General features: G+C 40.5%; 2 protein-coding genes across 13 annotated transcripts in view; one reads left to right on the forward strand and one right to left on the reverse strand.

Moving 5' to 3' along the window:
• Positions 1 to 14,462, forward strand: part of LOC126914244 (proteoglycan Cow) — a 92,590-nt gene that overhangs the window by 46,670 nt on the left and 31,458 nt on the right. The gene's annotated exons all lie outside the window — the stretch shown is intronic.
• Positions 1,791 to 12,074, reverse strand: LOC126914316 (RNA polymerase-associated protein CTR9 homolog). 12 transcript variants are annotated; one of them, XM_050718078.1, is made up of 22 exons: positions 11,885 to 12,074; positions 11,472 to 11,570; positions 11,160 to 11,399; positions 10,508 to 11,080; positions 10,316 to 10,435; positions 9,916 to 10,226; positions 9,318 to 9,843; positions 9,057 to 9,251; positions 8,866 to 8,982; positions 8,469 to 8,779; positions 8,059 to 8,396; positions 7,798 to 7,972; positions 6,813 to 7,288; positions 6,534 to 6,692; positions 6,333 to 6,443; positions 6,123 to 6,242; positions 4,893 to 6,032; positions 4,593 to 4,832; positions 4,023 to 4,382; positions 3,216 to 3,242; positions 2,375 to 2,645; positions 1,791 to 2,277 (listed from the first exon to the last, which is right to left on the reverse strand). In XM_050718078.1, exons 3-21 carry the CDS (start codon positions 11,280 to 11,282, stop codon positions 2,536 to 2,538), a joined length of 5,532 nt encoding a protein of 1,843 aa, XP_050574035.1. In that variant the 5' UTR covers positions 11,283 to 11,399; positions 11,472 to 11,570; positions 11,885 to 12,074; the 3' UTR covers positions 1,791 to 2,277; positions 2,375 to 2,535. The 12 variants fall into 12 exon arrangements, with proteins under 12 accessions (XP_050574035.1, XP_050574036.1, XP_050574038.1 ...); XM_050718079.1 differs by having other exon boundaries at positions 2,375 to 2,642; positions 3,213 to 3,242; XM_050718081.1 differs by having other exon boundaries at positions 2,375 to 2,642; positions 3,213 to 3,242; positions 4,023 to 4,052; positions 4,683 to 4,832; positions 11,885 to 12,073.

A 14,462-nucleotide genomic window follows, 5' to 3' on the forward strand; every position in this document is an offset into this window, starting at 1 on the left:
AACTTCGAAATGAAATATCCCAAAAACCATAACATTGATTTTAATCATTTTGCATCGTAAATTAATCATTTCATCTAAAGAATTTATGCACAAAATTATCTTTTTCCTAGGCTTTTTAATTTTTGACATCTGTATGTAGTATACCTATCTCTACGAAAACCCGTCAAATTGACGGGATAGCTGATTTCATAAGCAAACTATTTTTCAAAGACAGTGTGCAAAAGTTTCAGTTATTGTAGACATTCCCTATTATTGTCTCCGCTTATTGTAAGTATTTACAATAGGATAATTGAATTTGGGCACAGTATTTTCTTTTTTTGATCAATCCGCCTTTTCTAGCAATCGTGAGTAAATCCAGAAGATATAAGATATTGAACAAAATTGTCAACATCAATGAAGATTGTTCTGAAGAGACCTCCGAAGAAGATCAATATGAATTAGGCCAAAGCGAAGCTGACAGCGAAAGTTCTGAATACACTGAAAGTGGAGAGATAGAAGGATCTTCGGATAGTGAAGAGGAAAACTTCTTGAAAGTGCGTCGTAACAAGAAAAGGATGCGTATTTTTTCTAGTTCTGACTCCGAAGATGAAACGACGAGCATTCCAAGCACATCCCAAAATGTAACGGGTAAAATTGAAATTGCAATTGACGGGACACAGTGGATAAAATTGATAGCAGGCGGATCTAGAGGTAGGACGCCCGTTCGTGTGATATTTAAGGATATCACAGAGCCTGCTGGCTATGCTAAGAGAAATATTATGTCGGGTTGTGTAACTAGTGCTTTCGAATTGATAATTGACAGACACATAATGGAACACATAAAAGAACACTGAAACCGAGGCGCATCGAGTTTTGAGAAAAGACGGACAATCACAATTGGTGAGTTACGAGTTTTCTAGGATATGAAATGAGATCATTGAAAGTCTCCGAAAGATTATAAACAGATAAATTTGCGCTGATATCCGAAATGTGGAACAGATTTATAAGTAATAGCCAGGCTTGTTACAAGCAATATGAAAATATCTCAATAGATGAACAATTATTTCCAACGAAAGTCCAATGCAAGTTTACGCAATATATGCCGAATAAGCCTCATAAATTTAGCATTAAGTGTTGGTTTGCAGTTGACGTCCAAACAAAACATATTTTGAATGGTTTCCCTTATATGGGGAAAGATCCCTTCGTTTTCCTCAAATTTATATAAATCAGAAAACTGCACGCTTACTGTGTATAAAAGTAAATCTAACGTAAAAGTCCTCCTTCTAAGCACCAAACACAGAGGTATACAAGTAGAAGACAATTATAAACATGTTCCAGAAACCATTGCTTTTTATAATAAAACAAAGTTTGGTGTGGACGTCGTTGACCAAATTGCATGCAAACATAGTGTGAAAGCAGAGAGTTTCCGATGCTCCATTCAAGTATTTTTTCAATATTTTGGATTTGGTAGCGATAAACGCATGGATATTATGCAAAGAGTGCACCAGATTAAAAATATCCCGAAAGGAGTACCGTTAGAACATATAATGCTCTATCAAACGATCTAGATGAATGTCTAGTAGAAAAAATTGAATTAAAAAGCATTATAAATATGTTGTTAAGTTGATTGACTGTTGAACATAATTATTAATGACAACGTAATGACATATGAAGTGGCACCAATGTTATTAACCTCTACAAAACTTTGATTATTTGTTTCATGTAACTGTCTTTATTAATACATGAAAAAACTTTAATCGTGCATATATAAAATATTTTAATTGTGTAATACATTTCAGAGAGACATAATGAAACCGTCAGTTTTTATAATCTTTTATTTATCATTTTTGATATAAAACAATACGTTGGTTGTTAACACAACCTTAACATTTCTTTTATGTTAAACAATGTAAGTGTATAATAACAATTAAAACTATTTGCTTATCATACAAAATATCAACAGATAACTAGTCAAAATTAAAACGGTTTATACAATGAACTAGATAAAATATGAAATCGTAATAATTTTACATAAAATTACCTTACATCGTAAAGTAATACTTCGTTTTAAATACAATGTGAAGAACATAAACACACGGTTTCGACTAAAACTACGAGGTGTTTTTATACCCCCCGAACATAAACTAAATATTCAATTGTCGGAGATATTACGTTCGAAACACTGAAGTCGCTCCATCTAGAGATCGTTTAAACTGCGCTTCGATAAACGATAATTCGCAATTACTCATAAGTTCGAACGATTGCCAATTGCCGCGCCCCATCTTGACGCCAACAGTCCTGTTTCAATTCGAACGGTTCTTTCAAACTTGTGTTAACAAATATATCGCGAAAGTTATATATATATATATTTCATTTATATAAATTTGGCTCTTACAAAATGTACGTAATCCAAGGTTCTTTTCATTTACTTTTCCGATCCACTTGGACTGCGATTTCGAGAACCATTTTCTTTGACCGTGAGCCGGAACGCGATCTAACTCTTGGCACAAATTTAAATTTTGATCGGCTTCTGCTTCTTGATAAACATCCCTCCGACTATGAACCACTCCTTGATCCAGATCTTGACCTTAACCTTGATCGCGAAGCTACTTTTCTGGAACCACTAGGAGACCATGATCTCGATCGTGCACTAACTGCAGAGTCTAATCTCGATCGTGCGCTAGCTGCAGAACCCGATCTTGATTGTGCGCCAGCTGCAAAACCCGGGCTTGATCGTGCACTAGCTACAGAACCCGGGCTTGATTGTGCACTAGGTGGAGATCCCCAACTTGATAGCATACTAACTATAGATCCCCAACTTGATAGTATACTACTTATAGATCTCTGTCTCGATAATACACTACCTGCAGATTCCGATCTGCAAAGAGCACTACGTGCAGAGCCTGATCTCGGTCGTACACTATCTGCAGAACCCGATCTTGATCGTGCGCTAGCTGCAGAACTCGATCTTGATTGTGCGCCAGCTGCAAAACCCGGGCTTGATCGTGCACTAGCTACAGAACCCGGGCTTGATTGTGCACTAGGTGGAGATCCCCAACTTGATAGCATACTAACTATAGATCCCCAACTTGATAGTATACTACTTATAGATCTCTGTCTCGATAATACACTACCTGCAGATGGCGATCTGCAAAGAGCACTACGTGCAGAGCCTGAGCTCAATTGTGCGCTAGCTACAGAAACCGAGACTGATCGTGCACGAGCAGTAGAACACGATCTCGATCGTGCGTTAGCTGCAGAACCTGAGCCTGACCGTGCATTAGCTACAGATCCCGATCTCGAACGTACACTAGGTGCAGAGCCTGATCTCGATCGTGCACGAGCTACAGATCCCGATCTCGAACGTACACTAGGTGCAGAGCGTGATCTCGATCGTGCACGAGCTACAGATCCCGATCTCGAACGTACACTACGTACAGAGCCTGATCTCGATTGTTCACGAGCTACAGATCCCGATCTCGAACGTACACTACGTGCAAAGCCTGATCTCGATCGTACGCCAGCTACAGAACCCGAGTTTGATCGTGCGCTAACTGCAGATGCTGATCTCGAACGTGCGCTGCGTGCAGAGCCTGATCTCGATCGTGCGCTAGCTGCAGAAGCCGATCTTGATCGTACGCCAGCTACAGAACCCGAGTTTGATCGTACACGAGCTGCAAATCTCCATCTCGAAAGTGCACTACGTGCAGAGTCTAATCTCGATCGCGCACCAGCTACGGAACCCGAGGTTGATCGTGCGCTAGCTGCAGAACCAGATCTTGATTGTGCGCCAGCTGCAAAACCCGGGCTTGATCGTGCACTAGCTACAGAACCCGGGCTTGATTGTGCACTAGGTGGAGATCCCCAACTTGATAGCATACTAACTATAGATCCCCAACTTGATAGTATACTACTTATAGATCTCTGTCTCGATAATACACTACCTGCAGATGGCGATCTGCAAAGAGCACTACGTGCAGAGCCTGAGCTCAATTGTGCGCTAGCTACAGAAACCGAGACTGATCGTGCACGAGCAGTAGAACACGATCTCGATCGTGCGTTAGCTGCAGAACCTGAGCCTGACCGTGCATTAGCTACAGATCCCGATCTCGAACGTACACTAGGTGCAGAGCCTGATCTCGATCGTGCACGAGCTACAGATCCCGATCTCGAACGTACACTAGGTGCAGAGCGTGATCTCGATCGTGCACGAGCTACAGATCCCGATCTCGAACGTACACTACGTACAGAGCCTGATCTCGATTGTTCACGAGCTACAGATCCCGATCTCGAACGTACACTACGTGCAAAGCCTGATCTCGATCGTACGCCAGCTACAGAACCCGAGTTTGATCGTGCGCTAACTGCAGATGCTGATCTCGAACGTGCGCTGCGTGCAGAGCCTGATCTCGATCGTGCGCTAGCTGCAGAAGCCGATCTTGATCGTACGCCAGCTACAGAACCCGAGTTTGATCGTACACGAGCTGCAAATCTCCATCTCGAAAGTGCACTACGTGCAGAGTCTAATCTCGATCGCGCACCAGCTACGGAACCCGAGGTTGATCGTGCGCTAACTGCAGAGTCTAATCTCGATCGTGCGCTAGCTGCAGAACCCGATCTTGATTGTGCGCTAGCTGCAGAACCCGATCTTGATTGTGCGCCAGCTGCAAAACCCGGGCTTGATCGTGCACTAGCTACAGAACCCGGGCTTGATTGTGCACTAGGTGGAGATCCCCAACTTGATAGCATACTAACTATAGATCCCCAACTTGATAGTATACTACTTATAGATCTCTGTCTCGATAATACACTACCTGCAGATTCCGATCTGCAAAGAGCACTACGTGCAGAGCCTGAGCTCAATTGTGCGCTAGCTACAGAAACCGAGACTGATCGTGCACGAGCAGTAGAACACGATCTCGATCGTGCGTTAGCTGCAGAACCTGAGCCTGACCGTGCATTAGCTACAGATCCCGATCTCGAACGTACACTAGGTGCAGAGCCTGATCTCGATCGTGCACGAGCTACAGATCCCGATCTCGAACGTACACTAGGTGCAGAGCGTGATCTCGATCGTGCACGGGCTACAGATCCCGATCTCGAACGTACACTACGTACAGAGCCTGATCTCGATTGTTCACGAGCTACAGATCCCGATCTCGAACGTACACTACGTGCAAAGCCTAATCTCGATCGTACGCCAGCTACAGAACCCAAGTTTGATCGTGCACTAGCTACAGGTCCCCGTCTGAAAAGTGCACTACGTGCAGAGTCTAATCTCGATCGCGCACCAGCTACGGAACCCGAGGTTGATCGTGCGCTAACTGCAGAGCCTGATCTCAATCGTGCGCTAGCTACAGAACCCGATCTCGATCGCACGCCAGCTGCAGAACCTGATCTCGAACGTGCACTACGTGCAGAGTCTGATCTCAATCGTGCGCTAGCTACAGAACCCGATCTCCATCGCACGCCAGCTGCAGAACCTGAGCTTGACCGTGCATTAGCTGCAGATCCCGATCTCGAACGTACACTACGTGCAGAGCCTGATCTCGATCGTGCGCTAGCTACAGAACCCGAGACTGATCGTGCGCTAACTGCAGATCCTGGTCTCGAACGTGCACTACGTGCAGAGCCTAATCTCGATCGTGTACGAGCTACAGGTCCCCGTCTCAAAAGTGCACTACGTGCATAATCTAATCTCGATCGTGCACCAGCTGCGGAACCCGAGGTTGATCGTGCGTTAACTGCAGATCCTGTTCTCAAAGGTACACTACTTGCAGTGCCTAATCTCGATCGCGCGCCAGTTACAGAAGCCGGGCTTGATCGCGCGCCAGCTGCAGAACCTGATCTCGAACGTGCACTACGTGCAGAGCCTGATCTCGATCGTGCGCTAGCTACAGAACCCGATCTCGATCGCGCGCCAGCTGCAGAACCTGAGCTTGACCGTGCATTAGCTGCAGAACCTGATCTCGAACGTGCACTACGTGCAGAGCCTGATCTCGATCGCGCGCCAGCTGCAGAACCTGAGCTTGACCGTGCATTAGCTGCAGAACCTGATCTCGAGCGTGCACTACGTGCAGAGCCTGATCTCGATCGCGCGCCAGCTACAGAACCCGAGCTTGATCGCGCGTCAGCTGCAGAACTTGATCTCGAACGTGCACTACGTGCAGAGCCTGATCTCGATCGTGCGCTAGCTACAGAACCCGATCTCGATCGCGCGCCAGCTGCAGAACCTGAGCTTGACCGTGCATTAGCTGCAGAACCTGATCTCGAACGTGTACTACGTTCAGAGCCTGATCTCGATCGCGCGCCAGCTGCAGAACCTGAGCTTGACCGTGCATTAGCTACAGAACCTGATCTCGAACGTGCACTACGTGCAGAGCCTGATCTCGATCGTGCGCTAGCTACAGAACCCGATCTCGATCGCGCGCCAGCTTCAGAATCTGATCTCGAGCGTGCACTACCTGCAGAGCCTGATCTCGATCGCGCGCCAGCTACAGAACCCGAGCTTGATCGCGCGTCAGCTGCAGAACCTGATCTCAAACGTGCACTACGTGCAGAGCCTGATCTCGATCGTGCGCTAGCTACAGAACCCGATCTCGATCGCGCGCCAGCTGCAGAACCTGAGCTTGACCGTGCATTAGCTGCAGAACCTGATCTCGAACGTGCACTACGTGCAGAGCCTGATCTCGATCGCGCGCCAGCTGCAGAACCTGAGCTTGACCGTGCATTAGCTGCAGAACCTGATCTCGAACGTGCACTACGTGCCGAGCCTGATCTCGATCGTGCGCTAGCTACAGAACCCGATTTCGATCGCGCGCCAGTTACAGAACCTGAGCTTGACCGTGCATTAGCTACAGATCCCGATCTCGAACGTACACTACGTGCAGAGCCTGCTCTCGGTCGTATATTATCTGCAGAACTCGATCTTGATCGTGCACTAGCTGTAAATCCCGACCTTGATCTTGGCTGCGATCCACTTTTTTCCGAACCACTACGCGATTTTGATCGCAATTGACTTTTCCACGATCCTGATTTTGAGCGTGAACCACTTTTCGCTGAAACGGATCTTGATCTCGGCGGACTTTTCGACCGCGATTGACTTCTCGACTTGGAACCTGAACGAGATCTAAATGGTGAACGAAATACGGATCGAGGTTGAACTTCTGATCGCAATCGTGAGCTACTTCTAGAACGGCTTCTAAATTTCGATCTGGAACTAGACCTGGATCTTGGTGTACTGGATTCTTGTGAGTCATACATAATTCGTCTATTTATGCGTACGCGACCTTCGTTACGGCTTTCACCTCTAAAAAACAAATTAACAACTCCATTAATTTATTTATTACACACCTCAGTATATTATATTCATGTAGCGGCACATGAGTCAACGTTGTGTTGATTGGCTAGGTTCAAAGGTAAACGAACTCCGGACAAATTATTATCACCGTTATTTGTAATCATCAACCGGATTTGCATTTAAACTTTTTGTAATACTACCGGTCGATACAAATAGACGAACATGCTCTCTAGGATGATTAGTATAACGAACCAGTATAGCGAATAAGTATAACGAATCAGTATAGCGAATCATTATAGCGAGTCATTATAGCGAGTCATACAGTCGAATAACAAGCGTAGAGTTGAACAGTAGCACTGAGTGAGCGACGATAACGACCGGCATACACTATCTCTGTACTTGTACTTAAAATGATTTTAATATACACTAACTATTACAATTTTATCACTCGTCTCTTTAATAAACCAACCAACACATATAATAAACCACCTCATTCTCATAAAATGAATGATCCTTACCTGCTAGCAATTTTAGAACCTCCTGAATTGCTATCAGATTTGTTCATTGATATAATTTCCTTCGATAAAGGCATCTTTCCTGTTGCAATCTTAGCTGTACTTTTCTGAAATGCTCTGTCTTTCTTAATAATCCCTTTTCTCCCACGTTTCGGCTTGGATCGATCACTTTCTGAACCTCAATATTGCGAAATAAAATATATATTTTTTTAAAAACGCAGATTAATGACGCGTATATTCGAAGATCATGAAATACTATCTTACTATTTTCTCCATTCCCCATTTTTTTCTCGCGCATTCCTTTATCCTTGCCCCTTTTTTCTTTATGTTCGCCACTTGCTTTTCTTTTGCGTTTCTTTTTTCTACGAGTTTTCTCGCAACCTTCCTCACTTTCAGAACCACCATTGTCACTAACGTATTGATCAGTGCGTGCTTCTCTTCCTTTCCCTCTAGGTCTTTTTGGAGGCATTGCAGCGATTACCAAAACGTTCTTTGTCTTTTCAACGTACTCTTGACGTTTCTGTATCATTTCCTCTTCTTTTTGTCGTCGCATTTCTTCAGATTTCCGTTTTTCTTCCGTTTGTCGAATTTTAAATACTTGTCTATACATTAATACAAGATCATTATTATGGTGTTTGATGTATTCCATATGCTAATTATGTTCATATAATTACCTTTCTTCTTCTTGTTTTCTCTTAAATATTTTTTCTTCCTCGTCCAATCGTCTAGCTCTGGCAACATGATATTGCGCTTGCGATAAAAGATCTTGACAGCTCCCTGCTTCTGCGTTCGCAAGTTGCCGTATTTTATCACCATGCCTTGATAGATATTGGAAGTATTTATGTGAGAGTGCCAATTCGCGAACTGCCTCGAGCACAGTTGTTAATGTGGATCTCGCATCCTTCAAAGTTTGTATCGCTAGACATCGAAGGACAAATGCAATATTGTATAACAAAACAGTGTCCTGTGGAGCTACTCTTATTCCCTAAATTGATATAATGAAATTGATTAGTTATTCTTTCTTAATCAATATTAACGATATCAGAGCATGACACAATGTTTTTCGCTCACCTTTAATAATGTCAATTTTGCTTCTTTTAATTTACCAGCTTTAAAGTAAGCTCTTCCAAGATATTGCAAAACTTCGACATCATGGTATTTATAGAACTTCCGAAGGCAGTTTACATACTGTAAAAAATATATTTTATAAAATAGTTGCCGAAACATTATCATATCGTATTACATACAAAACGGAAAGTTACCATTTGGATAGCGTTAAAGAATTGTTGTTGCTCTACATAAATGTGCGCAATATTCAACCATACATCGGGAAATTTTGCTGTTGCATCTCGAACTTGAGCAAAAATATCTCTAGCTTCATTTACATAACCTTTATGCGCCAGTACAGCTCCTATTCCATTTGCAGCCCAAATATTTTTAGGATCGTTTCGCAAAACCTATGAATTTCAATATCTATATATGTATATACAAATAGGAAGATTTATTATTTTTTAGTATCATACCTTTTTATACATAGCCAATGCTCTTTTTTGATATTTCTTGTTTCGATTTTTACCTTCTTTATCTTGATACAACGTTTCCAACCAAATGTTACCCAAAGCAATCAAAGAATAGGCATCGGTACTTGTTTCTGGTTCGTTTATAATTCTTTCGAATTTCTTCTGGGCAAGACCCCATTGCATTTTAGACAAATGTAAGTTACCCATAAGAATCCATGCATCTGGGTGCCTGCTATTTATGCTTAAAGCATCCTTAAACCAATCAAACGCTTCATAAATTTCTCCTTTATCTCGAGCCATACAGCCAAGTCGTAAATAACAATCTATATAGTTTGGATGTTTCTTTAAAATGGCTCTGTATAATTTTTCTGCTTCATCAAATATGCATAAAGCTTCGTTTAAACGAGCCAAATTATATTTTGTCGTAACTGTAATTGAGTTATAGTATACAGGATCGTGTAAGGCATCAGCTTCAGAACTCATTAAAGATACCTCCAAATTTTTCTTAGCTTCTTCTAAGTTTCCAAGTCTATGATAAAGTAATAAATTTTAGCCTTAATAGCGGATAAAATAGATTAAAATAAGGAAATATGAAACATACCTATAATGTAGAGCACCAACATTGTTTAGAATTTCTGATGGTATATCTGTCTGGTTTTGTTCTTTTAAAATCCTAATTACCGTACCATATGCATTTAAGGCGGCTTTATGGTCACTTTCCTGCAATATTTGAGCCAATTCAATCCATGCTTCAATATCATCCGGAAATTGTTCAGTTACTTTCCGAAGGTAGTTTTTAGCAATATCGCGTTTGGATTGAGAACCTGAATTTGCGTAAAGAGATCCAAGAATTTTCATTGTTTCACAATTATCTGGATGAACTTCCAACACTTTTTCGAAACATTGTTCTGCCTGTGATTTAAAAACAGTGTATGTAAAATTTATTAGTTTTACCCTATCATATATAGTACATAATAATATATATAATACGTAATGCTTACTTTTTCTACATCATCACGATAAATATACATTTGACCTAAGCCAAAGTGTGGTAATACAAAAGTTGGAGACGCAAATTGTATGGCCTGATAGTAATATTGAAACGCTTGGTTATACTTACCCTGAAATAGTTAAATTATTTTTCAAAATTTTAAGTATGTATGTATGTAATCTTACTTATATCGTACACTTACTTCGATATGAAATACTCTGGCTAATTGATAGCAACTTTCTGCACGTATAACATCGTTTTCAGTATTGTGAAATGCATGGAGGGCTAAGTTGTGTACTTTGTTATAGTTCTTTTTAAAGAAAAAATGATTTGCCAAATGATTCAACACCATGGAATTAGTCGGATCAATGATATAAGCTTTCGATAACATTTGAATACCAGTTCTGATACTATCAGGCTGTTGTTCATTCAGTTGCATAATTGAAAGTCCAACTAATGCTCCAACACATTGGCCATCTAACTGTAAAGCTCTTTCAAATGCTAAACGAGCTTTTTCCTGATTATTTAATTTCATAAAACAATGCCCCATCCCCAACCTCACAGCAGCTGGACAATTTGGATTTATTCTCAATGCCTTTTTATAAAAGGCAAGAGCACCTCTGTAATTTTTTCTGTTAAACGCTACGCATGCTTTTCCTAATAGGCAAGGAATATTGTTTGGAGACAGATTTAATATAAAATTAAATTGGTTATCAGCCTGATTCATCTTATCCCTTTCCAGAAGGCATAAATAAGCTCTGCCAAGTATATGATTCTGTAGCACAAAGAAGTTTTATATAAATAATACATAAATATTTTCAAGCATCAAATAAAATACTAGAAATGATATATACCTGGTCATACATAATAATCTCATCTGCATTTGTATGTAATTGGGCAGCTTTTGTAAATAGATGTCTCTTTTTGACTTTATTCTTTTCTCTGTTGGCTTCCTGCATATAACATGCAGCCAACATATCGAGCACACGTATTTGATCTTGTTCATTGCCACGGTAATCAACACTAGCATTGCCCCGAGAAGATTGAAGTACTTTAATGAAATCTTCGATTCTGTGTTGTTTGTAATAGTCAAGCTATAATGAAATACAATACGTTTAATGTCTTGTAGCTTTTCTATTATATCTATTATAATTCGAGATACCTACGGCCAAACTGACCCAAACATTAAGTTGTGCATGTCCTTGACGTAAAGTACCAAGAACCTCATCTACTTCTGGTAATTGATCCAGGTCTAATTCGATTACCTAATAAAATGTAATTTAATATATTAAAAAAATTAACCAGCGAAATATGGTGATGGATTTAAGTAGACAAAAAGTGGATAAAAGATTTGTAGAGGACTTGTGTAGAGGAAGTTTGATCGGTGAGATTTACTAGATGTTATTGCTCGTTGTCGTAACCGTCGAATATATTTAAAATACTGAATTAGTATACAGTATAGAGTATAGAGCATAAATCGCAAAGTAAAATTGCTAATTAATACTCAGCAAATGCTCGCTCGATAACTCGGTAGATAGTCGATACAGAAAGATACTTGTAGATAGTGATAGATACTAACTCTAATAATAACTCGGATAATAACTCAGATAATAACTACCCGTTCGCGAACGCGTCCGTTTATTTATACTGGTCGGGGGAAAGTCGGAAAATTCAAATTCGTCTTTATTCGACAGTTACATGTAGCGGCGACATTGTTTTGCCCGGAGTTTATTTATCATTACGTTTCATGCGTCAAGGCTGTGTCAATGTCCCGAGGCAAAACAACAGCATGATTTGAATTGTCCTCTAACTCATGTGCCGCTACAGATTCAATTTCAATTAACAAATGTCTAATGTTTAACATTTTACTGTACATGACATAAACGGGAAACATATTGGAAACAATATGAACAAAATAAGATCAAAAAATTAGTCCAAAATTATGCGATGAAAACAAATATGAAACAATAGTAATTTATATTTCATATCGAGGACAAATTTCAAGATATTTAAAGAACGGATAAAGAACCATCCGTTTCCCATCAAAACAAGCCAGGGATTAAATCGTCGATTAACAATCTGTAACGATGCTCGATTAATTACGACCAGCGGTTTCGTTTCATCGAGCGAACGAAATTGCACGAATGCAATCGAATGCACGCGCGAATTAATTCGTTCCCGGAAGCAGGTATCGAGATTACGTGGCCAATCGACTCTGACGTTATCGAACCGATCGAATAATTGATAAGTAACAATTTTAGTCTCGCGGTTTCGACAAAAACTTTCCATTTAACAGACTGCAGAGATGTTAGTTCACATTATTTACAGTCAACATTGTGGTTTCAGAAGTTATCGAGTAAGTAAAGGATCAATGTATTTGCTTTGGATAGAGTTGATTTTGAACCTTTCTGTTGTTAACAACTAGACTGCGAACGTTTGTGCAATTTCTTATTTTTATCGACACAACGAAAGAAATGGAACTTGAGCAGAAATTTTGTTAATCCAACGAACATCATATCTCATATATTTTCGCATATCACGCGTATTATGTACCTTCTTGCACCATCAAACTTCCCATAAATGCGTTAAACAGTCTGTTAGCCAAACAAATTTCCTATCGCCAAGGAACAATCCATCGGTATTAATCGGTATTAAATATCTTCGTCAAATATTTGGACCTAAGAATGATAAATTCTTGAAAATTTATTTATACAAACCTATGAAATTCACAACCATTCTACAAGATTCTTTTTTTTTTAATAAAACAGAGACAACTGGAATCGAAATTTGTTCCTGAAATATTAATATCGAATCTTCCTGATATCAAAGCTTCGTTGTCTTTCATCCTTTAGAAATATGTCCACGAACGTTGCAAGTCACCTAGCTCGAGTCAGAAGGCGAATTCTCGTGGACGACGAGAAGAGGTGGCCGAGAAGCCGCAGGCCCCCGTCTTGATAAAGGAGTTAAACCGGCTTAATTACCGCGTTACTCGGTTTAAACTAATTACGCGTTTGCCGACAACCACAAATTCTCGAGGCGCAACCTAGCGGGTCGGCATTGTGGCCGAATCCGCAGAGCGACCCTTCTTTATTATGCCGCCATAACCGCTCGTAATTCTACGCGGTACCATTTATACCGTGCTCTTCGTAGCTACAACTGTTGATTCGAGCTTGCTAATCGAGAAACCGGCTCGAGAATTTCAGCTGACGCAACCTGAAGGAGCGTAATTTCTTCTTTTTATTTTCGTTTCGAGGATTAAAGATGGAGGATGAAGCGGAGGAATGATTAAGCGCCTAGTGGATTCTCTGTAGAACGAAAAAGAGATTGTAATTTATGGTTGAAATTTTTGTGGTTCGATCGAATGGATGTAATTAAGAAGTTTTTGTAATATCGCATGTACATTTTCATTAGCTTCTGCTATTGCAGGAAAATCGTTGTAATCGGGGACAAGCATTATAAGTTTATGGTTGAAAAGTAGGAAGATCATTGCCCTTTTTGACTGGTTAATTGCGAAGAAAATCGATGTGATGCCTAAGAGAATGAAACGAGCGAAGAGTGGAATCGGTTTTTGTAAATATCGCGCGTATATCTTCGTTAGTTAAAGAGTTGAGAAAAATTGTTGCAATTAGAGCAATTGTTATAATTTTATGATTGAAAAGAAAGAGGATCATTGTCTTTTTTTATTGTTTAATTACAAAGAAAATTGATGCAAAGCGTGAGAGAGTAAAACGAGTGTAACGATAGAATCAGTGTTCTCACAAATCAGTTACACACCCGAAGAAACTTATTGCAATATATTTATGACAATTTGTATCGTTCCATTAGGAAGATTCAACGTGATTTGATTGTAGACAACGACTTGTTTAAATCTACGATAATCACATGATAATTTTGATGATCTAGTTAAGAAGGCTAACTAAATCAGTTGTTCATTGATCAGTCGATACAATCTCAAAAACCATTCTATCAAGAGAATTCCAAAATCCCGAATAACGGAAACATCATCAACACGGTCATAAATCACTTAATTCACACGATGCCTATCGTCTAACGAATAAATTCCAAATACGAGGATGCTTTCATTATCGAAACACAGGAAGAATACACTGATGTTCACAGGTTACACGATTCGCAGCAATATTTATCTGGCTCTCTGC

The sequence above is a fragment of the Bombus affinis genome, chromosome 3 (genome assembly GCF_024516045.1).
Source record: "Bombus affinis isolate iyBomAffi1 chromosome 3, iyBomAffi1.2, whole genome shotgun sequence".
In the NCBI taxonomy this organism is placed as follows: Eukaryota; Metazoa; Arthropoda; class Insecta; order Hymenoptera; family Apidae; genus Bombus; species Bombus affinis.